This window comes from Gavia stellata, chromosome 9 (genome assembly GCF_030936135.1).
Source record: "Gavia stellata isolate bGavSte3 chromosome 9, bGavSte3.hap2, whole genome shotgun sequence".
Classification (NCBI taxonomy): domain Eukaryota; kingdom Metazoa; phylum Chordata; class Aves; order Gaviiformes; family Gaviidae; genus Gavia; species Gavia stellata.
Genome location: NC_082602.1, coordinates 4,760,199 through 4,786,311, shown reverse-complemented (window position 1 = coordinate 4,786,311; position 26,113 = coordinate 4,760,199). Strand labels below are relative to the sequence as shown.

Genomic DNA, 26,113 nt, shown 5'->3' with positions numbered 1-26,113 from the left:
CCAGGGAGGGTGACTCTACCACCTCCCTGGGCAGCCTATTCCAATGTTTCACTACTCTCTCAGTAAAGAACTTTTTCCTAATATCTAGCCTGAACCTCCCCTGGCACAACTGGAGGCCATTTCCTCTTGTCCTGTCACTAGTCACTTGGGAGAAGAGACCAGCACCCACCTCTCTGCAACCCCCTTTCAGGTAGTTGTAGAGAGCGATAAGGTGTCCCCTCAGCCTCCTCTTCTCCAGGCTAAGCTTGCCCCCTGCTTTTTGCTGGCTTTTCTTAGAAATTCAGGAGGAAAGAGGCCATAGGGAAGAACTGCTCTTCTCCGGCAGTTTTCCTGTTTGGGAGGCTGTAGCTAGTTTGGGCACGATGAAGCTCCTTGCTCCCCTTGCAGTCGGTCCATATTGGCAGCGTAGATTTTGGGGGCCGTGCGGGAGGCAATGCAGACGGCAGGTTTGCAGCCTCCCCTCCCCGCAGGTACGCCCGGCGCTTGCACAAAACCACCCGGCGCTTGGTGCCAGACTCGGAAGTGCGGTTCCTGCTGTCGGAGAGCGGCAGTGGGAAGGGAGCAGCGATGGTGACGGCGGTGGCATACCGGCTGTCGGAACAGCACCGGCTCATCGACGAGACGCTGGCCGAGTTCAAGCTCACCCATGAGCAGCTGCTGCAGGTGAAGAAGAGGATGAGGGCGGAGATGGAAGCGGGGCTGAAGAAGACGACTCACGAGACTGCCAAAGTGAAAATGCTGCCCACCTTCGTCCGCAGCACACCAGATGGGACAGGTAGAGGCCCTCGCTGGAGTGAGGGCAGCGGCTCGGCTGCGGGGCGCCCAAAACGGGCTCCCAGTGATGGGGTTTGGGTTTGGTGGAGGGTGAGCAGATCTGGTTGTAATGAAAGAGGAGCCTCCTGAGCTGTGCAAAGGAGGAAATCCCAGCCCTGGGCAGGGCAGCCCGTGCTGTCCTTGTGCCGTTTGCTGGCAGCCTGGCCCCATGTCCTTGCCCGGGGTGCAAGTGAGCCAGGGCCTGGGGGGAGAAAACCACAGCTGGGCTCATAACCCAAACCCATCTGAACCCTGTCCACACAGCCTGGGTAGTTCTTTGCATTTCGGGGTGGTTGGCCAAATTTCTGCTTTCTCTTGGGAAACGGTTGTGTGGGTCTTCTTTCCTTTGTTGGTGTAAAACAAAACAAAATGAAAAACCACAAAAAAAAAGGGCTGGAACAATGACAGCAGCATCTAAAATCCTCCTTTGATGAAGACCTTCCCAAATGAGAGTTTCTAAGATGTTTTTAAAATTTTGCTTATGGTTCTTTAAATACACACACACATTCTTTTACAGAGAACGGAGACTTTCTGGCACTTGACCTTGGAGGGACAAACTTTAGAGTTCTGCTGGTGAAAATCCGTAGTGGTAAAAGGAGAACAGTTGAGATGCACAACAAGATCTATGCAATTCCTATCGAGGTGATGCAGGGAACAGGAGAAGAGGTGAGTATTTTTGTGTTTCTTTTTTGCAGCACTGATACTTTTTAAATACCTTCTTAAGAGCATGTGAGGTACAACTTCAAATGCGTGACTTTTCTCTTTAAAGCTGTTTGATCACATCGTTACCTGCATTTCTGACTTCCTGGATTATATGGGGATAAAAGGCGCACGTCTTCCTCTCGGCTTCACGTTTTCCTTCCCTTGCAAGCAGACCAGTCTGGATGCTGTAAGTTCCTTAATATCTTTTGAATCTGCTTTTGTGCTTATGCTAGACCTGATTTCTCTGCCTTCGTATCATCTACATGACACTTGCAGGGAGGTTGTACAAGGGGAGGGTTCATGCTCTGACCCTGACCGGTACAGCTGCTCCTATAAATAGTTCCTTTAAAGGTAGTGATGCAAATGCTCCTCAGCCCATGGCTGTGACAGATAAGAGCATTTAAATTTGCCATGGTGGTGATACCCCTTTTTTAAGGTATCATGTTTTTTCCCAACCGTATAAACCTGCTGGACTGTGATACCTCCCTGGTTTTGCGAGCAGTAAGTAAAAGTCCATCCCTGCTGCCAGCTTCTGTTCCTCAGCTGATCTGGTCTCACCGGACGGACTAGTGCCTGCTCGGCTATGTCACCCTAAGGGTGACAGTGTAGCCTGCAGCGTGTCCCCGTCAAGACTACCCTTTTTCTCTTCGCTTTCGTGTTTAACTTCTTCGCTGCCACGTGCTTCCACTAACTCCACCTGTGCAGCTGTTAATAGTTTCCTGTCTACTTAGCACTTTTTTTTAAGAAAGATATTTTCTGTATCACTTTTTTTTTTTTGAGTTTCTTGTTTCTGTCATGCTTTTTTTTGGGGGGGATTGTTGCATTTCTCTGGAAATTTGGAGACCAAGCATGATTAGTAGTTTTAGATGCAAATTCCACATACATAAATTCCACATTCCACTCCTTTTCATAGAGACTCTTCTGTATAAACTCACACTAAAGCATTTGAGATGTCAAATGTACAGAATAACTTTTGAGTCTCAGCAAAAATAAGATGAATATTCATATATAAGGAAGGAGGAAATAGGCGGTGATGTTAGGAGCAGCATTCAAATGTCCAGCTTTAAAATGCTGTCATCTTGCTGATGATGGGAGGCTTGGCCAAGCCAGGGAGACTTTGGAGTGTGACTGAGAGAGAAGACAGGTTGTTCAGAAAAACGTAGCACCCATGTTGATAAATACTAGAGAACCTCCTCCTTGACCTGAGGGATTCTATGAGTCTGTGTACTGACTGGACATAAAATACTCATGGCCATTTGCTGGGAGCGTGGGCTCGGAGCTGTGGTGTGCGGTATGCTGTGGTCACTTGTGTGAAGCGTTGTGATTTTGTGCTTTTACAGGCTGGGGAGGTGGGCAAATGCAGGGAAGTTATCAGAATGCTCAGTGATCGTCCCTTAGAGGATTGTAAGATTTTTGGGGCAATCTGTAGTGCACCAGGAAACTTGATAACCTATTTTCTTTCTTTTTAGGGTATCCTTCTCAATTGGACAAAAGGCTTCAAAGCTACGGACTGTGAGGGAGAAGATGTGGTGTATTTGCTTAGAGAAGGAATTAAAAGAAGAGAGGTAATTTTTCTTTTGGTTTTGTTTTCTTTTTCTCTTCCTACTTCGCCCTCCCCTCCAGACTTGACAGACCTCGTGGGTCAGGCTGGGTCCCTCTCGCAGGGTTCGGGTGCCTTAAGGAAACGGGCTGTGCCTCCTGTCCCGCACAGAAGGTGTTTGCCTTGCGGCAGATACAGCAGCCCCCGATGCCGTGTGGCAGTGCTGGCTCTGATGCTGACATGTAGCCTGACCACCACGCAGGATGGTCTAGAGAGTGTGCAGTGGAAATGGGAGAGTTCAGCCACCAAACCGAAATTGCTACTCCAAGTGAGCCACACTGGGGATTTTGCTTCATTGCTTGTTTTTTTTCCCCAGAGACTTCTAACTTGCTAAATTTGGCAGAACTTTCAAGGCTTCTTTCAAACCCTGTGGCAATTTTCACTGCATCAGAGCATGGAGAAGGCAGGAGTTTTCAATGTAGTGATTGCAGGAATCCACCTCAGCACACCCTAAATGACGGTTTTCCCCCCTCCCAACCCTTGTTCTTGAAAAAGCCTCAAGCAGCTTAGCTGAATCTTTCTAAGAAGGGAAGAAAAATAGCCTGAGGAGAGCATTAATTTGAGCAGAGTTCTATCAGCAAGTGAAAAGAGGATTTTATAAACATTTGCTACTGGATTTGCTACCGCACTGCTGTAATATAGAATGGTGATAGCCTTCTATGATGTGCTTATATACAAGATCTGTACTGAAATGTATCTAAGCCAAAGCGAACAACCAGGAATACACTTTCTTTCGAAGACACAGTCTATTGTAGGTAGAGCATGCGAGGAGCCTTAGCTACCTGCTAGTAGATTAAGTTCCTATTTCTGCATGTGTAAAATCAGGCTGGTACTTCCAGTTGTTTGCTTCCAGTGCGCTTTGACAGAGCTCCCAATGGTGTACTCCTTTCGTGTCCCCTTTGGTGTGAGGGGTTGCTCCAAACCCAGAGTTCTCACTGTTTTATTTCTCTCTTCCAAAGGAGTTTGACTTGGATGTGGTGGCTGTGGTGAATGATACAGTAGGCACAATGATGACTTGTGCTTATGAAGACCCAAACTGTGAAATCGGACTCATTGTGGGTAGGTGTTAGAGCTGCTTTTTATTTGTCACTTTTTTTATTAAAGAGCACGTCGAGACATCTGTCTGTATTCTCGTGGAGACATCCCTGTGGTTAACTGAAAATCCAGCTAGGCTGTCCAGGAGTGAAAGATTTTGAGATTAACAGCTATCCCTTCAGAAGCAAGCTGCGTGAAGGAATTAAGAGCAAAATTCAACAGCCAGCTCAGTTCTGTGCATGATCAGTTGAGATAAGCACAGGCTGTAATGCTGAACAAATCCTGCCTGTTTTAACTGGGAAGGCAGTGTGCTGCTTGGGAAGCGAGCAAACGTGGGCTCAGGCAGCCTCACCAGCTCCTGGAGTATCTGTCAGTTTAGCCCGTAAGAGTTTCCCTGCCGGGGTGTTCGGGTAGCCCACAGCCTCCCTTGAGCATGTGATGTCTCAGAATAAACTTGTAAAGCATAGCCACGATTCCCGAATGGCATGTGATGGAAAGCTCTGATAAACAAAGTGCAGCGACTGACAGCTCCCTTCCCAGCAGTGAGACAGCTGAAATAATTCCACAGGCGACTGCTGATGCGTTTGCAAATGCCACGCTTGGGGTGCCTGTGGCACAAGGCGGTGTGAATTTCCAAAGCTCTCCAGAGAAATGAGTTTTCAGGGGGAGAGAAGGGGATGAGGCACCTGCAAGCTTTAAGAACGCTTGCAGTTGCAAGGTGGCTTGTAGGAAAATAAAACGCCACCGATTTCTCCTCCAGACAGTTGGAAAATGTCCAGGATGAGTCAGCACAGTGCAGTGTGGGTAGGAAGCCGTGTCTGCGCAGCTCCGTCGGTGGCGTGTTTTCAGGGAGAGAGTTCCCTGCAGGAAGGACAGCGTGTCCTTGGGGTGCGGAGAGCATCCTCTGAGGACCGTCTGCTGCAGTCCTGCCAGGTATGCTCTCCAGCCAGCGTGTTTGTGTGCGGAGCAGGGAGTCGGAGGTGGCCTGGGTACATCTGGGATAATGAGAGTGAACGCCTGGGGGCTCTGACAGCTCCTCCTGCCCTGCCTGAATTGCCTTGGCCAGACTGACGGCGCTTGCTGAGGAGCCTGCATGAGGCAGCAGTCGCCCTGCTCTCGCCAGTGCAGGGAGGTGGGTGAACTTTCCTGCTGTTGCTTGGCAGGGAAAAATATTCTTGCAAGGGTGAGTTCACATCACGCTAGTGCCCTGTCTCTGCCCAGTGCCGCCGCTCCTGCCAGGAGGGCTGATGCTTTGAGTCTCCACTGCTGAATACTTTGGAAACCGCCACTGATGAGACCAGGTCTCTGCTTTTCATCTGCTGGCAACAAGAGATCATCTAAAAGCCTGTCAGTCTAACAGCCTGTATTTAATAGCTATCCACATATTCAAGCAGCCCTTACTTAGCTCATTCTGGATGATGAGACTTGGCGTTGGGAGGTTGGCCAGTGCTGATGGTCTACAGCTGGGTTTGGTCTGGTTTGGTCCTGCAAACCTGGGTCTCGGTCTGCAAGCCCAGACTTCCCCCCGCTAAAGCCTATGCCATGGCTCAGCTCTCCTGCAGCAGGGGAGTGCTGTGGGAGGATCCATTTTTGCTGAGACTTCATTGATACAGTACCCTAAAAATGCAAAGGAAAACAGACTTGCTGATATAATTGGTGCAGAATCTGTGATGCAGGGTTAAATGAGACTTTGGTAGGCAACTTCAGGAAAACTTTTGTCCCAGGTAGCAGCAAAAGCTTCCTCTCTTCGCTAATAAAGCTTTGGTCCCTAAGGCCTTTGTGTACATGGAGCACTTTGTAATTGCCATGCTCCATAGGATCCCCTTTAAGCAGGGTCAGATACGGCATCATTTCAACGTGGAAGTAACCTCCCTGCTGGAGAAACTCTTTAAGCAATTTGAATCAGGAAAAAACCAAGCAAGAACTAAAAAATATCCTGCAATTAGCTGGTAAAACCCCTGGGGTTTTCTTTGCCTGATGCCTCAGAACTTGCTGAGGTTTTCAGTTTGGCAAATCTTCCCCTGAATTTTGTGGGTCCGTGGGCTTTGTGGAAAGTAGTTCCTAACTTCAAAATCCAGCTGGTTGCTTGCTGCGGTTTTGGGTTCAGAAGCACGTGAGGGTTGGTGTGCCAAAAGCACCGCACTGCTGCTCCTCCCTGTAGCGTGGGATGCTCAGCCCAGCTGGCCTGGGTGAGCCTCTTCTCTGAGCCACCCTGAGCAGTGCACCACAGCGGTAATATTCTCCCTCAATTCAGGATTATTGAAGAGTGGGGTTTTTTGGTGATGTTTCAAAACGATTATTTGACTTCATCATTCAGAAAAAGCACATCCAAGATCCCCCAGAAGGTTTTGTCAGGGCTGTCGTGCTTGTTCCAGTGTTGTTTTGTTCCAAACAAAAAGTAATTTCCGTATTATCTTCTTTCAGGAACTGGCAGCAATGCCTGTTACATGGAAGAGATGAGAAACATAGAGATGGTGGATGGCGAGCAAGGACGGATGTGTGTGAACACTGAGTGGGGAGCATTCGGGGATAACGGATGCCTGGATGATATCAGGACAATATATGACAAAGCGGTTGATGACTATTCACTTAACGCTGGAAAGCAAAGGTACTGCAGGATAAATGGTGTGCTAAGTATAAGCTAGGCTGCCTTAAATGCTTTTAAGAGAGAATTGGATTTCACCCAGTCAGAGAAGGGAGAGGTTAAGAGTCAAAAAATGACTGCAGCCCTGCTATCCTGCGGGATCTCCCTCTTATGTGCTTTTCCTGGTCGCTGCTTTTTTGCACCTTATTTGCTGCCATGGGACTGCAGCAGGGTTTTTGGCGAGAACTTCACAAGTCTTGAAATTACTGAGAGACCCTTTTTCTCATCCCGTGTTGTACTGAGGGGGTTAAGATGGCTTGTCGTTCTTTTGCTCTTGGTCTCAGTTTAATCTCCTTTAGCTGAACTCTTTTTGTAGAGGGCTCTGCCTCTAGAAGTCCTCAGCCTAGACCAGCCAGCACGGATGGAGCTTGGAGCTGCTCACTGTAAAGCACTCAGGAGGTTTCTAGCAGTTGCAGCCAGCTCTTATTTCAGGCAATTTTCTGGATAAAATACGTTATGTTAGAGGACCTGCCTTTCTTGGCTGTGGAGGTTGGATCCCACTTTGGGGGTCCAGCTCTTGTTTGGGCAAGTGCTTCCCTGCCCCCTTCAAGGGCTGACAAAGAGGTGTATTCAGCACCGATAAAACTGGGCTGAGACCGCTGCATGCCCAGGCTACAATTTTTCATAATTTCTCTGCAGCAATGCTTTGATGCCAGGAGCTTTTAAAAAGATTTTGTGACTAGAGTAAATCTGCCTGAAAACCTGGGGGATGTAGACAAGTTGGCAGGTGTCTTGGGAAGCTCTTTAGAAGTTAGGGCTCAAACAGACCTAGAGAGGCAGATGCTGAACGAGCCTGATGGATGGAGTAAGCAGCCAAAGGCAGTAGCAGAGACTGCCAGGGGGGATAATTTATTCCAGAGAGAGTTAGGCACTCAAGAGGGAGGACGCTCACTGGGTACAAGCCTGAGAGAGCTCATAATATTAAATGGACTGCATGGCCTGCTTCCAGCAGGATGGCATGCTGGGCTCCGCTCAATTCAGTGCAGAAACCCTGCTTTAGAGCTTCAGAAGGCGAAATAAAGGATGATCACTAAATGCACCTCTCAATAAATGGAAAAGTGTTCAGTTCTCATTGGTAAGGCCACAGCTCATGAACCCCAAAATGCTCTGTCCAAACCTGAATGATGCTGGAAGGGAAGAAGTGCAAAGCAGACTCCTGCCCTCCTCAGCACAGGGCTGCCCTGTACTGGTGCTGAGCATTGCTCATGGACCGCTCCTTGTGCTGGGAAGAGGTCTGCAGATGGAAGATATTCCCTCTCTCTAGCCTGGGGGCAGGTCTGCCAGTGGGAAACTCGGGTGCTGTGTGCAAAGTGGGGGGCAAGAGGGGTTCAAGACATCTTGGTTCCTCCCTGTGGTTTTTGGACTACTGGTACCCTACTGGAAACCAGGTGCTGGTATTAACTGAAAATAAACCAACCCTGGACACCCAGCTTGCTAGTTTACAGGTCAGTGATCCTGCAAACGTGCTGGACATACCTTTTCACATCTTTTCTCTTTCACGGGGTTTTGCAGCACAGGACACCCTTAAAAACACTGCACTTGCAGTGACTGTACCGTGTGGTTTTCCTGTAATTTTGTTGCCCAGAGCCACTGAGCTTTTTCTGTTGAAGGTCTCAGCCGTGCTTCAGGAGGGGTCCCAAATGTTGTGCAGCAGAGACAAATTTTCCCTGGGGTCCACTCAGGGCTGTCACTGGGGGATGCACAGCAAATTTGGCTTTCATCTGAGCACTTTCTGCTCTCTGGCGACAGGTTTTAGTTTCTTCCACCTGGGATAAATACCAGCCGTCATTAACAACAGCCTGGCTGGAGGAAGGTGGTAGTGAGGAATAGATGAAGTGTTTGTAGATGGGCTCACAAGGTTTCCCACTGAGTCATCATGGTTTTCTTGCCCAATTTTTCTAGTAAATGCCCATTCTGTGTAAATCAGGTTGTGTATTTCATGTTGCCAATGGGTGCGGGCAGGCCACCTGGCTGATAACGCAGCTGCGATGCTGCCTTTGCAAATGTGAGCAGCGTCCCTCTGAGCTGTGCCGCTGTCTTTCATTGCAGGTACGAGAAAATGATCAGTGGGATGTACCTGGGGGAAATAGTCCGCAATATTTTGATCGACTTCACCAAACGGGGGTTCCTGTTCAGAGGCCAGATTTCAGAGACGCTGAAGACCAGACATATCTTTGAAACCAAGTTCCTTTCTCAGATTGAGAGGTAAGAGCACTGCATGGGAAGCTGTTTAGGTTGAAATAGCATGGTAACGCTCCTCCAGTGACACTGCTGGAGGGAAGGGACAGCTGGAGAGCATTGCTTGGTTCTCCAGAGATAATTTTGGTTTCAGTGAGAGCCTGCGCATCTGCAGAAGGACTCTTTACAACATTATCTGAATTTCTAGCAGTGCTCACTGCTAAATCGTGGGAAGGGCTGTCAAGGATTCCCTTACTGTATCATTTTATTTGCTTGCGTGGAAATCAAGACATTTTACTGTGCCCCTTGTGTGTGTCTAGCTATAATTGTTGAACTGAATGAACACTAGCTGAATGACCCCTTCTTTACTGGATGTTTTTGTGTCTTTATTGCTCGGACTCTGTATTTTAAAGTAATCTCAAAGCCTGTCGAGTCTTTATGGGGGGAAAAACCCCACGTTGGTCCTTAAAAATATTTTCCTGAAATGCCCTTTGGTAAGAGAAGAGAAGGGGAGGCAATGCAGAGCTGGACTCGGAGCCTCCCTTGCTGCCTGTGCCCCTCTCCTGCACTGCAGCATGGTGCTGGGGTGGATGAATTTGCATTCCCTGAGGTCTCTTGTGCTGGCAGGAAAGACTGCTGCCTGGTGTGGGTGCATGGATGCAGCCATCTGTGTGCAGTGGGGTTTGTGGCAGTGGCTTGACTGAGGGAAACCTTTAATTTAACACTGTGCTCTTCTGCTTCTGCAGTGACAGGTTAGCCTTGCTGCAGGTGCGAGCCATCCTCCAACAGCTGGGGCTCAACAGCACCTGCGACGACAGTATCATTGTCAAGACCGTGTGCGGAGCGGTGTCAAGGCGAGCAGCTCAGTTGTGCGGCGCTGGAATGGCTGCGGTTGTAGATAAAATTAGGGAGAACAGAGGATTAGAGCACCTGGAGATAACGGTTGGTGTGGATGGGACCCTGTACAAACTACATCCACAGTAAGTATTCAACTTCTCAGCATTTGTTTGCCTGCGATCTGTAGTGCATTGCTTGTACATCCTTTCCCTTGACACACCAAACTGGTCTCTCTTACTTGCTAGGGTAAGAGCCAGGGAAATGAAGTCTTAATCAGGGGTGGTCAGGGCTTTCTAAAAGGCAGCGAGAGGATCAAGAAGGACTTGGGAAGGATTCTTGGAGCGGTGACAAACGAAGGGGATGCAGCTTGCCGAACAAGTTGGAAGCTGCACAGCAAGGGAAGGATCTCTTGGCTATGCAAAGGCAATGACAGACCAGTGCTGAAATGCCTGGTGCCTCTTTGGAGGATGTTTCTGTTCAGTGTGCGTAGGAGATGGGCTGCTGCGAAGCAATGGCAGGCGAAGGAAGGAGTCTGAAAGAGCTGGTGGCAGGAGGAGGAGAGGACTAGTGCCCATCTCTGGTGTGCATGGAGGGAGATGGGTGGGAAGGAGTCAACTATACGTGGTCTCTTCTCTCCCCTTTGCTGTGGTGCTCACAATCCAGGTTAACCCCATGCAGACCGGAGAGGCAGGGGTGGGATACAAGTGCTTTTTTCCTTTAACTATCACTGCTCCCAGTCTTCAAATCCACCCTAGTTTCCAGCATTTTAGTTCTTTCCCCGGCGAAAGGGGGAGCACTGCAAAGGCCTGTGGCAGTGCTACGCTCTGCGGGCGCTGCGGGACCTCCCTCACCCACTGCCGTTGTTTCCTTTTGCAGCTTTTCGAGGATCATGCACCAAACAGTCAAAGACCTAGCACCCAACTGCGATGTGACCTTCCTGCTGTCAGAGGACGGCAGCGGGAAAGGGGCAGCGCTCATCACAGCGGTGGGATGCAGGCTTCGCGATGCCGAGCAGAACTGAACTCCACAATCCCGGCCCCGATTCTGTCTTGTGAGCACTTTCTCATAAAGCAGCGACTGCGTAGTCAGAACTGGTAAAAACCCAGAACTCACTGCTTTATCGGGGAAAAAAAAAATACAACTAATGACATAAAAAATAGGATACAAGATAGAATGTGTGCTGTTAATAATATCTCCTGTTTCTGGACCCCAATCTGCATGTTTCTTATTCACCTTGTTGGTACCTTCCCCATCTGTAGGTCATGGAAAAATCAGTCTATAATTTCTGCAGCTGTCAAAAATCAGTTGTTGTCTGAGACGAAATTGCCCCCAAGTGATGTGCGTTGAGAGCTACCGTTGCATCATACCAAATGTGTTCTTTGCAGCATTCCTGTTAAGCGCACCGCCAGCACACTGACCACCAGACCTGGGTGTTGATGCTTTTAGCGAAGGGGAAGCAACAGTTCCCTCCTGCATATCTACCTGCTGTTGTTTCGTGTAAAGCGATTGTGAAAACATTATGGTGTGTCAGCACTGTGCACGCACGTAACTCTATAGTGGGACTTGACAATGCGACTTACTTGCTTCCTTGATGCCTGTTTTGTCACGGTAAAAGCAAACGCCCTTGTCCCACAGATCCGGTTCCACTGGTATTTCCCATTGCTTCTGTGAGTAGTGTTGTGTTACTGGGCGAAATCTGTCCCGTTTCGACGAGGAATCCCTAGAGAGTAAAACAAAGTGGTTGGTGATTGGGGTAATCCAAATCTCCAGACCTGGGAAATGAGTAGATTTATGGTCCCTAAGCGGGCTGTGCTGTATTCTTCTGTTTAAGAGCTCTTATTAAAAATATTTTCTATCTCTTCTTGTTAGTCTAGATCAGGGCACTGCAGCTGCCCTTCTACTGAATCTGCAGCTAGACAGTGTCACTCGGGTGCGTATACTTCTGTCTCTCGCCTTAAATGGGTATTTGCTTCCACACAAAGCTTTAATCTTTAATACTGGTAAGCAGCCACTCGAAACACTCAGCTAGAGTTAGTGATCAGAAGGGAATATGAGGGTTTGATTTTGATCTTGCCTTTGAGGACCCGGGTGCATAAACTTAAACGAACCACAAAGCCAAAATCAGACCCAGCTTATTCCAAGGACTAAAGCAACAACAAAGATCATATACGCTTGGTGTATCCTGTCCTCTGTCGAGTCGATGCCATGATTATATTTGCATACCAGTTGCATTACTTAAATTGAGAAGCCGTTAGGAAGGCAAACGTTGAATAATACTTGCAAGTCACACCACTTTCTGCAAAGAGGGAGACCACACAGTAGTCCTTAATTCCCGCTCCTCTACCAAAAATGAATTTGAAATGTCTGCATGGTTTTCCCTGCTGCCTTTTCCTGCAGAAAGTAGATGGAAATTTGCAGGCTACTCCTCTCTGTCCACGTTCCACTCCCCTAAGATTTGGATTGCCCTACTTTATCGATAACATTTCAATATGCGTTATGGTGCACTGTGAGTGAATGTTGTAAGGTAACATGTGAGTCACAAACAGTCATTGCAGCTTTAAGTATGTGTCTACCTGAAAAATTGCATGCCTAACTGGTTTTGCAAAGGTAGAGAGTCTTTTTATTTTGCACACTAGTAGCTCCGATACTAGTGTTACGTGATACTTGTGAAAATATTAAACTTTTTTGATGTGCGTTAACTGGTGTTTAGTGATTCTTTCTGGAAGAGGTGCTGTTGGCTGGTGGCTTAGTGCTTTGGGAAGAGCTATTGTGTAGGGAGAGCTGCAACCTAATCCCAGTGGTGCCTGTGTTTTGTGTGTGTGTTTTTATTCCCAGGGTGTTCGGGGGTCAGATTCAAACAGGGTGGATTTCACCCAGGTCCCCATGCCTCGTGTTTCCTAATGTAGTTCAGCAGAGGCACAGAGCTGACAACACCCAAATCTTAGGGCGCGCGTAGTTTGTCCGGGTGCATCTCATGCCCTGTCTCATGCAGGGGGGTCTGCAGTGCAGGAAAAACCTCAGCCCACTGCATCAAAGCCAATGTGATTAGATTGGCTTTGCCAGACACACAGTGATGGGTACGTTGCAGCCGCCGTGTCCCGGAGAAGTCTGATGCACGTCGGAGTCCATAACCTCCCTGTGTGCATAGGGTCAGCATTTGCAGAATCACACTGTCAGGTGCTCATACACTGCTGGTTTGCACATCCCGTGTTGGAGTTGTGTATGAAAGCTCCTTTTGCATACGCTAAAGTTGTGCTGCTTCAATAACCCATCTTACGTTACAGCTTGAATAGTCTCTGACACCCTTGATGTGCAGCTATGACCCCAAATAGAAGACAGAAGAAGGTGAGGAAGTTTTTGGGCATGGGGGACACATCGCTTTTTAATTGCTTGAAGATTTGCAGATCTTATGCCTGCTGTTGGCAGTGCTGTAGGGGTGGTGTGAGCCGTGCCTGGGGACCTGGGTTCGGAGCCCTTCAGCATCTGAGGGCTAGGCTCAGTGCAGGGGAGAGGATGAATGAGAAGTGGAAGTTAAACTTGGTCTCAGGGTGATGGTGAATTTTGGAGATGCTGGCATAGGTCGTTTTGTTTATTGGATCCAGCTCATAACAAATAGGGAGTGAGTTTTTGTTTCTAACAGCGCGACTTTTCCTACTGTGGACCATAGGTGATGTACTCGGTAAGACGCGGCAGTTCTTTTCCAAAGGGAGACCTGGTGGGATTTCCATTTCCAGACTACTACTTACCCCTAGGAAACTGTTCCAAGTGAATCACAAGCTATAACTGTCTGAAGAAATGTCTCCAATGTTATCCAAGCAATGACTGAGGTGTCTTACTTAAAGCTTTTAGACTTGGTGAATAAAATCATAGTCCTCTTAATTGTTAAGCTGTAATTACTGCAGTATGAACACAAAAATCTTATATTTCCTGGGGAAAAGACCATTTGCATACCACTGTTGTAATGTCATCCGCTCCTTACTCCTCTGGGGGTTCTCTCAGAAGCCTTTTGAATGGGTTTTAAAACAAGCAGACTTTGTTTTGTTTTGTTTTCTTAAGAAAATAGCAGAAGGCAAAATAAAGTGTTTCTGAACTTCTGAACCCCGTTCTGTGCTTTTTGTTCGTTCCTTTGCCATAAAAATGAGATTCTTCAAATGTTTTTCTTCACTGACCACAGGGACTCCATTGCTGCTTAGAGCACAAATAACTGTGCAGAGGAGGGATTTATTGCTGACCTGGATGTGTCTTACTGCTGCGTGGAATTTAATCATGTCTGTATTTATATGAAGAATTGCATGTATTTACTACGGAGCATGGTGTTCCTGTTACCTCTTATATCACAGGAAATAATGTAGTCTGCCTTGGCATGCCTTTTCTTCCAGTATCTAACGAGGACTCAGAGCATCTCTGCTTTCTTAACCGTTGCTGTTTCTAGTGGAGAACCATCTCAGGATCTGCAGTGTGAGTCCTTCAGGGCACGGGGAGTTTCGCTTTCAACCTGAAGAAATCGTCAGTCGTCCTCGTTCCTTCGTTCTGCACCCGAACAAGAGAGAGAGATGCCATGAGCTGTCAGGAAACATCAGTGCCTGTCGGGGACTGCGCAGGGGAGACGGTGCCGGCACGTGTGTGACACTCGGGCATCTGGAATAGGCTCTGGCTGGCTGTTAAGGTGTGGTGGAAGATGGAGGGGAAGATGGGAGGCTCAAGATAGGTCTGTTTGGTCTAAAAAGATCCGCATTAGAAAGCTGCAGGGTTTAAAGGGTTTAAAGGCCTTTCAATCACGTTGGCTGGGCGTGGGAGAGGTACAGCTTATATAGATATGAAATAGTGAACTCTATGTGTAGGTGTCCTTCAGTTCCTCGGAGCAAGAGTCTTTGCAACCTCTAGTCTGATCCCAGAGATGTGTGCCTTGCAGAGCATCCCTCCCAAATTGTTTTGACTCCCTTCAGAAGAAAGACTTGGTGGGGATTGCCTGTGAATGCCTCTTAGTGCCCTGCACGCACCCCAGCAATGCAGTCTTGGGAAGAGCAGGCTGGCCAGATAACATCTAGGCTAGAAACTGCCTGGTGGAATGATTTAAAATAATGAACTTTTTTTAAAGAGGGCATACAGCCCTGTGCTCTGTTGTCCCATTGGCAAGATGAGTTTTTTGGGCCTCTGTGTAACATAATTGTTCCCCACAGCAGGCAGGGAGGTGAAGAAGATTTAAGTGGAGAAGGAAGATATATCTGCTGGTTGCTGTATTGAAACAGACTTGGGAAAATCACATCCCTGAGTACGCTTTCAGTTCAAGCCACGAATCTTTTCTCTGAATTTACTGCAGAAGTCAAGCCTGGCAACACTTCGTAGTTTTGCTTTCACGGAGCAAAGAGGAGTAATTCAAATAACTGGATCTTGTCGAAATTGTAGGAGCTTTTTGTATGCTAAGGTATGGCTCTGTGGTATTATATACAAATCTGTCATGAACCGTGAAGGTGATTGTGAAGTGCTACTTTATTACACCAGTATTAAATGCTGTGATACTTTATGTATAATGTTTATATTTCAGCTTCTCCTGTTTTGCATGTCTGCACATAATGCTTCAGGCTTTGAAGATGACTTATTTCAGCCTTTATTTTTGTATCTGAGAAGAGAAGAACAGTGATGATAAAAACAGGGTAAGACTGGAAAGGGAAGATGAAGGGACCATCTGGGAAAAGACAGCGATGGGTCAGACTGCAGTTAGGACTAAGTGGAGGTAAAGGAGGTGGATTCAGATTGGATCTATGAGCCCTGACCAAGCCAGTGAGCACCCCACACCTGGCTACTGACTCTTCAGAGAGCTTTGCTCTCCAAATCAGACACCACAATTAACTATGTGAAGTTGGAGGAGTCACTTGGGCACGGTTTAATAGGAAAATTACATCGTATTTTGGTACAAGGTTATAGAAATCCATGCAATGACGACATCTTAAGGAACTGTTTCTCACTTGTAACTGATGAGAGATGGTGCTGGTGAAATTGCAGGCATGAAAATCCCAGAATTCAGAAAATTTTCCAGGCAGGCTTTTCAGTCTGGGTGTGTTAGTATTTGCCTTTGTCGTAAACAAGCTTTGCTCCACAGTCTTGTCTGCCTTGGGTCTGCTGAGCCACGGGACTTAGCTGCCCATGCAGTCCCAAGGGTCCATCCAAACGGGGCCAGATGTACCCCAGCCTTTCTGCTCCATCACTTCTTTTCCAGGTTTAAGTGTCTTGGTGGAACAGGAAGCAGGAGATCTCTATCTGGAAGAGAATAATTGATATTCTACTGATTGGCACTGCCCCAGGTCTGCTTCACTGCTTTTTTGACCTCATGGGCAAAACCTCTCTGCTTTGTATTGCAGATGTTGGTGTAAGGGAGAGCTGAACTTGCATCCATAGCTGGGTGATATTTGGAGCTACATGTATGTAAGTGTTATCAGCAGACTGCTTTCAGTGCTGATGGCATCTGAAAACATCCCATAGGAAACAGTTGCTCCAGAAAAGACCTGCCTCAGGCTTCTACAAATCTGCTGCCTTGAAATGGTGTATAAGGATAGAGCCAGAACCAGGAGGAGAAAAATCAAAGTGTTAGCTGGGTGAGGGTAAATGATGTCTTCTCTTTCTCATTCAATTGGGTTTCTGTGTTGGAACTTCTTGTTCTTGACTTCCTGTGGGTTGTCTGGTAAAGAGATGGGGATGTAAGTTTAAGTTTGTCTTTCTCAGTTGCTTTTACGCACGGACACCACCGGAAGGCTAATTTGAAGCCAGAACGAAACCTGTAAATGTAAGAAAAGAAATTAAATGGTGAAATGATCTTTTTGACTGCACAGAGAAAGAACAAATGCATGACTTGGTTCTGCCTCTGAATGGCCATGGAAATAAAAAGTTTCTATTGAAATCAAAGGTGTGAGGTGAAGAGCTAACTGTATAAAACCATGGAGGGAAGAGCAATAGGAGTTTATGATGAGATTTCCTTATATTTTAAGCAACTATGTCAGATCAGGCAAATGGCAGGATGTTTGATGTGCTCAGTAGACGGTGCTGACCATGCTGATAACAGCATTCGTGAGAAGCGGAGCATCTGAGGAAAATACATGTGTTTACCCACCGGAAACTTTTTGAAAAACCATGAATAATCAAATGAGGAAGCTGTCTGCTTTCTGAGAGAGGAGGAGGATGGGTTTGGGTGTTTTACGTTAAATGCAGATTGGGTGAATGGGCTGCGAAACTGCCTTCTTTTGCGAGTTTACGGGCAGGATGCTGTTTGAAACGCTCCCAAGGAGTGAGCCTCCTAGCATTGCTCTGGAGTTAGGCGTTTTGCTGGTGGAGTCCCAGTGAAACTGCACTGGAGGTGCTGGCGGAGGTGTGCCCGTAACTATTTTTTACCCTTAAAGCTCACTGCGCATGCAGCTGGGGTGAAGAGACGTGTGGGTTAGGGAGAGGTCTGGCAGTGGGATGTGCAGGCAGGAATTGGCATGGAGACCTGCAGGGCAGCTGGAGCAGCTCCCCAAGCCCAGCGTCCTGCCACACCAGCGTCCCGAGAGCAGCCCGTTCTCAGCGCAGAGCAAGAGAGACATCTCTTGGCACGATGGGGTTGTGCTCTCCCAGCTGCTCGCTCGCTCGTGGCGGTGTGCCCGGACGGGATTCTCGGCAGGTCGCCCGTGGGCTGCTCCTGCTCCCCACGGAGATGAGCCCTGCGCCTGCGTGGGGGGGCTCAGGGCTGCGCTGGGGGGTGGTGGCCCAGGAGGAGTGGGTGGTTAAGCCATCCCAGCATTAGGTCAGCAGATGCATTGCAGGGATTGCAGAGTCCTCCCTCCTTCCTTGGAAATAAGGTAGTCTGCGTGTGGAAACTGGTGCAAACGTGGCTGCGCTGATCGTATACACCTGCTGCCTGCACTTTATTCGGAGGCAGAAAATCTTAACGGTTGGGTTAAAATCTCACTGGCACAGTGTGGCTAATCTCACATTATTAGCAGAGTATAAATTAACTTGTCTACCTGGCCTGTGGACTGCAGTTGAAAATCGCAGTTGTTTTCCCCTCCAGAGATTTATGCCTTTTCAGATTGAGATTTTCATTTTCTCTGCGCACACGCTACTCACCTTTGGTTAAGACAGCAGTATATGATGGGGTTGTACAACGTCGAACTCATGGCAAGGAGAAAGATTGCGAGATAAACCTGCTGAATGTACTTCTGCTGGTAGATATCTTCCTTGAAGCTCCCCAGGATGAAGTATATGTGATAGGGCAGCCAGCAGACAGCAAAAATGATCACAACTACCACCATGGTCTTCACAAACTAGAAAATGAAAAGCAGTGTGTTATTCCTAGGGCTGGTTTATCCTGCAATGTGCAGATTCACTGGACACCGGGCTTTACTCTCTAAGGACTGCTGGGAACTGGCCCACTGCCTACCGACGTGAGCCTTTCTTCCTTGGAGGCTGGCTGCTGCACGTAGATCACCATTTTTTTCATACTTTCTGGGTGATGCCCTTTACCCCCCGCCCAAAATATTTTTGTCAACCTTTCATGCCCAATCCTACAAGATTTTGTATCGAATGCAAGCTCCGTTTTGGAATTGGAGCCAGCAGGGCTGGTGTGCTGAGAGCTATTATTTTTAAGTTCTCACTTCTGACCTTTTTTTTGGCATTAACTTGGTGTTCGTAGCGGACTCTGTCAAGGTGGTTGCCTGGAACCGCGCTGCTCCACAGAGTAATTCCTATAATGCTGTATGCAACAAACATCACCAATAAAGGCAGTAAATAAATCAACACGATCACTGCAATGTGATACCTGGAAAAGAAGAACAAGCACGTTTTCATAGTCAGTATGTCTCTTGAAGGGCTCTTTCAGAAATTGTCTTTTGGACGTGTATGTCTGGCTCCCACTAACTTCAACCCCAAGGCATACAGAAGCAGAAATTTTGCCTACAAACATCATTACAGGGACTTCTGTAAACAGAAAAAGCTCATCTCTCTTGTCTTGGGATGGTTAGTCCTTGGACTGGATTCACTGCTCTTTCAAGACGGAGTAATATAATTTATCTTTTATCAGATGGTCACAGTCCATGGCCACCTGTCCTGAACTTTGCTGTCCCACTGCAGTCAGGGAAGAGAGACATCTAAAACTTGTGGTTGTAAAAATATGAACCTTTAAATCACAGATATGAAAAAGGAATATTTCAAAAACTGCGAAGTAACTTGCTGAATGCAATAGTGTCAACAGCTTAATACAGCAACAATGAAAAAAACTGGGTCAGGGACTTCAAAATGTAGCAGGGTGCACAAACTTGGCAGGGAAGACGCCGCAGAGAGCGAGGAAGGAATATTGCCTGCTTACAGCATGCAGAAAGTGAGTATCAGTCATTGCTGTATTTGTGTGGCTGGTTTTATTTGTGAGTGCACGCGCAATTATATATCTCCGAGAGGCTACTCAGTCACTGCTCTAGCTGAAAGCGCTGACATCTCCTTTGGCTGTATTTTAGCTCGGCCCTTCCTAGCGTTCCATGTTACCCCACAAGCGTCTGCTGGTTCCCTCGTGCTGGGGTTTGATTATTTTAAGCAACCACCATTTATGGGGAGGGAACAACCTGCTCACTTGGTTAGAGTAGCTGTCAAATTAACGTAAACAGTGTAAAAACTAGGATTAGGCGGGAGGGCTCTGGCACACGCTGCTGGCAACGACCACAAAAGGCTGTGTGCAAATGGTCTTTCTCAGTATGACAGCGCTCTGGAGTTACTCGCCGCATTAGCGAGCGAGGTCAACTGCTTTGCAGAGTGCTGTTGAAGTTGGTGTTGGGGCCACTCGGACCCACTCGGTGGTTTTTCCTCCTTGGGCTGTTGCAAATAGCAGAACGGTGGCTGCGTGTAGAAAAACATTATATTTGTGAAACGTGGCAAGTTCATCACTGCCTGTTTTCCACCCTTCCCGTCTCCTCAGAGTGGTACCTCTTTTGAAGGTCCAATACCACGTGTGGAGCACAGCAGACCTGCAAAGCCCTTTCCGAGTTCCCATCCAGGCGCAGGAGGAGAGGATGGGAGCCTAAGCTCGAGCATGTGGCAAAAAGAAACTTTTAGTCTTGTAATTTTGCTACTTTGCTGCAAAGTTAACCTGTCACCAGAAAAAAATCCTCTGTGGTTAAGGTTCTTTATTTTGACTAAACTTCTACAAATTTAGTCCCTTCATATCTAAGATTTCTCAGGCACTGGCAGTCACAGTAGTGCATTGTTTGGGTTTTTTTGGACTTGGTTCTACCATAATTATAAACATTTTTCCTGCAGAAAAGGATTTTCCTTTGTTCTGAACTCTAGAAACCTTGAAAGCTGGTTTTAATTTACTAAGAAGGATTTGGAGGACCCACAGTCAACAGAGGAACCCAGTCCTCCATTTCTTTGTTTCATCTTTGGCTTTCTTAGTATTTCTTTTCTGCGGTATTTGGACTAGCACATGAATGGCTGCACGTGGCTTTTTCTCCCTGGTCTGTATTGCAGGCATTTGTCCCGACAGATCCATCACTCAAGATGATTTCTGGGGAGCGCTGCTTCCAACTTCCTTTCCAAGGGAGCTACTGAAACCTGCAAATCTGAGGATGTTCAGGGAGAGCGAGCTGGTGAATGAAGTGATTTAACGTCTTTGGGAGCTGCTGCTCTTCAGCTGCGGATCCCAGAAAGAACCTGCCTCGTTACTTGTCGCGTTCAGGACCAACCTTTCCAGCCCGCAGAGATTTCGTTGGCGTGCTGGTAAACTCTTGTTTCAATCCTTCCCAAACAGTGGATGTGGGAGAAACAAACCTAACGCTTTTCATCTGAATGAAATAGTCAGCAGCAACATATATAAGTGATTATCTACTATCCCTCCTTCTCAATCGATAGGAGCCTGGCATACTGTGTTCCCCAGCCTGTGCCAATGGGTACCAACCAAGGAGCCCTGGTAGGAACATCACCCAACGTGGTGTGAGGCTGATTTCATTCTTTGCTCTTCTGTGACTCTGGAGACTGGGGACAACTGACCGTCAGTGGCTGAACATGCTGCGGCTCAGCCAAACTTACATGAACCTCCTGGAACTTGGCACATATTAGTGTGAAACCCGGTTAGTTTGGTAATAACTAACTGCAGGAGGCATCCAGCTGTCTGCCAGAGATGAAGACCGAGAAGGGAAAAATGTCCCTGGTTGCACTTAGCTGGGCAAAAGCGTTCACAGTGAAGAATGGACGCGGGGAGTTTAGCACTTGGTTTTGGTTTGAAAAATTGTTTCCATTTTGTTAATCGATTTGTTCCTTTTCCGTGGTTCTTCCATTACTACTTTGTATAAATATGTTTTGCTTGATAAATCTCTCAAACTGCTCTGTGTATCATGTGCTTTGAATAATGATTAGTCACAGCAGATCCCCTAAATGCGGGGTATGGCTTTTTTCATCCGTCTGAACAACCTTGCTCTAAAGCAGGAGGAAATTGCTGTGAGTGTTAGGAGCTCTTGGGAGCGCAGATGTGTGCCCAGAAAATCAGTCGATAAAACCTTAGGATGTTTGAAACACGCTCCTCTTTTTTTTTTCCCCACAAAGAGCAGCATAATTTTTAGCTAATTATGTGGCTGCTCAGCATTAAAGATACCCGTTTTCTTCCTGCCTGGCAGAGAGAGAAAACCTCACATCTTTGGAACCAGGATTTATTGCTTGTTTAGAGACTTTTTGCGCTGGTTTCTCCTAAATCCACCGAGCACTCTCTCTAGGCTTTCTAGATCTTATAACCACTTTTCAAAGCAAGGGAGGATGGCACCTCACCCTTCTTCACCCTGAGCCATGATCACCTGGCAGCTTTTTCCACAGCTGGCTTAAAGTGAGTGTAGGGGAGCTGCCCCAGACCCGTATTGCCCTGCTGCCCCCCTGCCCTCTCTCCCAGTGCTGCCTGTAGCCAACAGTTCGGGGATGAAATGGATTTCCTAGTTAACTTTTGCACGAATTGGATGTTTTCTCGTTTCTCTTACGTGAGCTGGTGCTTGGATCCGACGTCATCGGGCCAGACGACAACGCATTTCGTTGTTCCGTTGTCCGTCATGATCTCGGCGTAGAAGCACTGCGGGAAGGCGAGCCCAAACGCCACCAGCCATATTACCCCTATGATGATTCTGGTGCTTCCAGCAGAGAGCCTGGGCTTGAAGGGATGAATTATTGCCACGTATCTGCAAGAAAAATAGGTAATGCTTTTACAGTTGCATTGGTAAACTATATAACAAATACAGCAAGTGTAAAAACTCACCAGGACGGTATAGTGGGCTTTATTTATAGAGACGTTTTGATAGGTTCCAGGCTATAAATAATTAGAAGGATAGAAATCCTTTTTGAAGAGAAGATTGCAAGTCTTAGGGTAGAATATATTAAACCCATGTGGATGGATGCTTCTGGTGTGAGGGGGAAGCAGTCATCTATGCCTTCTGCATATGGTCTTTGCAAGTATTCTGCTTACTTCAAATTTTTCTTTTTTTTTTCCTCTTTTTTTCAATGATTTTTTCAAATGCTTTATGTGTTTGTTCTGAAATTTCATGCTGTGAACTGTTCATGTTAGTTTGGAGTTATGCACTGTTTAATATCGCGCCCTTTTCTCCCTCCTCTACCAAAAAAACCCCCAAACACTCTGTTTCCCCCTAATTATGTCAATGTCCTCTGAGACCCCGTATTAACACAACAGCAGACTGGGGTCTTGAGTACCCTATACCCTGAATTTTTCCCCGCTGATCTTTAGCCGTGGAAAACTCATGCGCCATCCACCTCTGCCTGTAAATGCTCAAGCACTTGTGCTGGCGGTGGAAGGGGAAGGCTGACCCTTTCGTCCCACACCTGCTCAGAGCCCTCATGGCACATCTGACTATTAGATTACTCGCGAGCCCGGGGCGCTCTCTGGTTTTAGGTTCCCTGTGTAGAAATGCATGGTATCATAATGAGTACATAATCAATTATGCATTTCTTGTCATGCTTTCTGTACTCTTCGTCATGGTTGTTACAAAGGCAAAATAGAGTGGAAAATGCCAATTGCCTCCTGGTTTTCATAGTGAAAATCTGACAAACTCTGCGCTGTCTCTTGGCCGGGCTGTTGGGAGGGAGCTCTGCCCGGCTGCTGCTGCAGGACAGAGGGCGGCTGCACGGACAGACAGCACAGCAAGTAAGCCAGAGCTGCACGGCCACAGAGCCTTATTTAGCTATAAAATTTTCATGTCACCTTGCCTTTCTTTAGCTCGTTGTAGGCAGTATTACACAATGCTCGAATCCGGTCAGGGAGGAATCGAGTGGCAAATATTCTCCAGAATTCTGCAGAAGTGCCCAACTCCACCATCTGTGGCTCTTGGTGAACGGCAAGTCCCGGGTATAAATGATGCCACCCACTGTGACGCCGAAGCAGCCTGACGCAGCAGCCCGTCTTGCAGATACCGAAGGTATTACAGGGCTGTTGGGTGGAGGCTTTCCCGCTCGGCCAGGGGTGCACCCCCGAGGCGAGCCGCTCTTTTAGGCAAGCCCCTGCAAGTTGGGAGATTTACCAAATCTGCTGAGATCTCGTGGCTGCTCTTGCTGTGTGGCAGGGCTGCCTTTGCCCTCCTGCTCCCTGTGTCCTCTCTCCCTCTGACATCCCGGGATGCTGGGATCACGCTCCCAGCACCCTTCCTCCGGTCCTCGTCCCGTGCAGACAAAACAAGCTGAATTTCAGACACTCTTGCACACTTTCCGAAGAGGGCCTAGGAGGCTTCGCTAACTGGAGTCTGAAACTTGAGCTGATATACTACATTTCTGCCTGGAGTGCTGCGGAAAGCGTGCAGTGGAAACAGCTGCTCCGGTACACAGAGCAGCTTGAAACGGGGAAACAAAGTGGTCCTAAACTCAACGGTGAGCAATATTGCCAGGGCCTTTTCCACGGCAGACGAAGGTGACTTTTAGAGCTGTCACTTCTTAGCCTCCTTCCTTACAATAAACCGCTTCAAACGACATTGTTTTAGCGAAGTTAAACAACGGAGCCCAAGTGGACGCAAGTTCTCGTAACAATAAATGGAAGCCGCGAGTTTCCATGAGCCAGTGTGAGGATCTATTTTAAGGCTAAGCAAAGAATAGCTAAATATGGTTTGCAGCGAGGTGCCAAGTTTTTTTTCTGATCTGTGCCATGTAACTAAAGAGATTTTGCCTGTATAGGTACTTTCACCAAAAGTCCCCAAGGAACGAGAGTAGGGAGATGTGAGGACAGGCTGAAATGGATATTTTTTTCCATTTTTTTTAAAAATACTATTCTTTGGCAGACCACATGTATAAAATAGCAGTTACCAACGACACTTGATTTAAAGCTAGGAACAGCAAAAGAATATTCGAGTCTAAAACTGAGCTGCCCTTGCTTCTAAATAGGGATTTGCTTTCATCTGGACAACTGCAGGCTGATAAACACATCACTCATCCCTGTGCTTATTAGCGATCCTTCCAGCAACTGCAGGAGCCGCTGCCCTGTACTGTGTCAATCCGGGCCATATCCCCATCTCTGGCATGGGTTTCAGTGGGCGTTACACGCACACGGGGCGAAGCCTTCTTTCTCCTGCCGGTTTGTTTATCTGGTTTGATTTGTCCATCGATTGCTTCCTGAGGCTGGGTGTGCCGGGGTGAACCCAGCAGCGAGCAGGGGCGGGAGTTACGAAAGCGACCCCGATGACTCAAGGAGCATTGCTTTTCGGATGGCTCCAGAGGGACGCTGGCTCCGCTCCTGAGGGAGCTGGAAGGGCCCTTCGTGGAGGCGCGCACTTGATAAGGAACGGAGGAAACCTGAAGGGAACTGCAAAGTCAACAGGAGGGCTCGATAAAGGACTGGCAGGTTATTTCAGGACGCCGGGTCCGGCTGCCTGGGGGAAGACCTTTGCCATGGGGTCGCGGCAGGGACACAGGATGGAAAAGATACAGATGTTCCCAGCGCCAGGCAGGGACTGGAACAGAGGGAAGACGGGAAGGATGGAGGGAGGGAGGGCAGGCAGAGAGCCTAGAAGGGAGCTTAACCTCCTCTACTTCTTTTACATGCTATTGCCATTAAGAGAGGAAATTCCCATGGACTTTTGGCCACTTTCTAGTAAAAAGAAAAACAGCATCATGCTACATAACAATGAGCTGTAAACACATTCAGACTCCACAAATTTAAGCTCGAGTAAAAGAGACTTGGCAGATGTGAGAGAGTATTATGAAAATACCAAATTACCTCAGAAGTCAAACAAAATCACTGTAATTACTTTCCTCCCTCTTGGAATAAGTCATTCTTGTGAACTATTGGAGCAGATTCTGCCATTTCTGATCCAATTCCCATTATTTCTGGTGGTTTGCTGGACTCACAAGTGGAATTGTGGATGCCACTACTTTCAGCATCTTGCAGCATATTCATATCGCTCCAGCTCTGTCCAAATGAGAGGTCCTTCCCGTGGTTTAAAGAAAATGAGTTTGCAGGATGACTGGGAAACAATTTCTGAGCAGTAACACGGGAACAATAAAATACCAGCCGCTGCCACTCGTTACACATTCGGGTGTGATTCAGACCAGGGATAAGACAGAAGAGCCTTCCTTTCATGCCATAACCAGCATCTAACCCCATAGCCTATTTGCCTGGCACTCCTCCCACTTTGCTGATAAGGCACCTGACACGGTAGGTGGGGGCCAACCGCACAAAGTATTGCAATAATTCTTTTTATAACTTACAGTGACTTTTTCAGACCTTACCTTCTCCATTCGCTTCTTACCTCTCTGCAGCCACGGCTGTCATGGAGTAAATGCTCACAAACATTGCGGTGATGGGGAACCAGTTCTGAAACCTGCAGAATTCCTCGCCAAAATACCAGACGTTGTGACTGGCGTAAATAAAATTGAAGATGGTGTTGAAAGCGGACATCAGCAAATCCGAAAGAGCCAAATTAACGATAAAGTAATTGGTAGCAGTCCTCATTCTCCTGTGCGCAAGAATAATCCAGATGATGGTGACGTTGCCAACGATGGATGTGATAACGATGAAGGAATAGGTGATAGCCCACAAAGCAATTTGCCATCCCGGCTGGGTAAACTGGGTTGCCGCCGTCCAATTGCTGCTGTCCTCGAGGGAGTCAGCCTGCGAAATGTTGCTCGCATTTAAAATGGAAAATGTGCTCATGGTTTTTTCTTCGTCTAATCGTAAAATAAAATCTTCTGGCATCTGCTCATTTTCTTGCAGTAGATGCTGGTGTTACGAACTCCCGTGCATATGACTAAGTGCCGTTAAAAGGACATCGGGATGAGATGTCTCATGTCCTCTCGTCCTGTGTTCCAAGTGATGT

General features: G+C 47.4%; 2 protein-coding genes across 3 annotated transcripts in view; one reads left to right on the top strand and one right to left on the bottom strand.

The window, feature by feature from the left end:
* The window catches only part of LOC104255278 (hexokinase-1), a 38,705-nt gene extending 24,802 nt beyond the window's left edge, over nucleotides 1-13,903 (top strand). For both annotated transcript variants that reach the window (XM_059821070.1, XM_059821069.1), the window contains 9 exons: nucleotides 471-775; nucleotides 1,331-1,479; nucleotides 1,583-1,702; nucleotides 2,985-3,080; nucleotides 4,075-4,174; nucleotides 6,575-6,758; nucleotides 8,844-8,999; nucleotides 9,719-9,952; nucleotides 10,686-13,903. In XM_059821070.1, the coding sequence (XP_059677053.1) occupies nucleotides 471-775; nucleotides 1,331-1,479; nucleotides 1,583-1,702; nucleotides 2,985-3,080; nucleotides 4,075-4,174; nucleotides 6,575-6,758; nucleotides 8,844-8,999; nucleotides 9,719-9,952; nucleotides 10,686-10,830 (1,489 nt within the window). In that variant the 3' untranslated portion in view covers nucleotides 10,831-13,903. The remainder of the gene's footprint in view (nucleotides 1-470; nucleotides 776-1,330; nucleotides 1,480-1,582; nucleotides 1,703-2,984; nucleotides 3,081-4,074; nucleotides 4,175-6,574; nucleotides 6,759-8,843; nucleotides 9,000-9,718; nucleotides 9,953-10,685) is intronic.
* Nucleotides 13,904-16,386: 2,483 nt separating this feature from the next.
* On the bottom strand, nucleotides 16,387-26,046 carry TACR2 (tachykinin receptor 2). The gene is made up of 5 exons (XM_009809314.2): nucleotides 25,547-26,046; nucleotides 21,788-21,982; nucleotides 18,441-18,597; nucleotides 17,907-18,103; nucleotides 16,387-16,582 (listed from the first exon to the last, which is right to left on the bottom strand). The coding sequence occupies exons 1-5, from the start codon at nucleotides 25,990-25,992 to the stop codon at nucleotides 16,387-16,389; spliced, it is 1,191 nt and encodes a 396-aa protein (XP_009807616.2). The 5' UTR covers nucleotides 25,993-26,046.
* Between the last annotated feature and the right edge of the window lie 67 nt (nucleotides 26,047-26,113).

Coding starts and splice junctions, on each gene's coding strand:
- TACR2 (XM_009809314.2), bottom strand. CDS start 25,992: ATGCCAGAAGATTTTATTTTACGATTAGACGAAGAAAAAACCATGAGC. Junction 18,104..18,440: donor AAGTTAATGCCAAAAAAAAG/GTCAGAAGTGAG, acceptor TTCATTTTCTAG/TTTGTGAAGACCATGGTGGT. Junction 16,583..17,906: donor TACTGCTGTCTTAACCAAAG/GTGAGTAGCGTG, acceptor TTACATTTACAG/GTTTCGTTCTGGCTTCAAAT.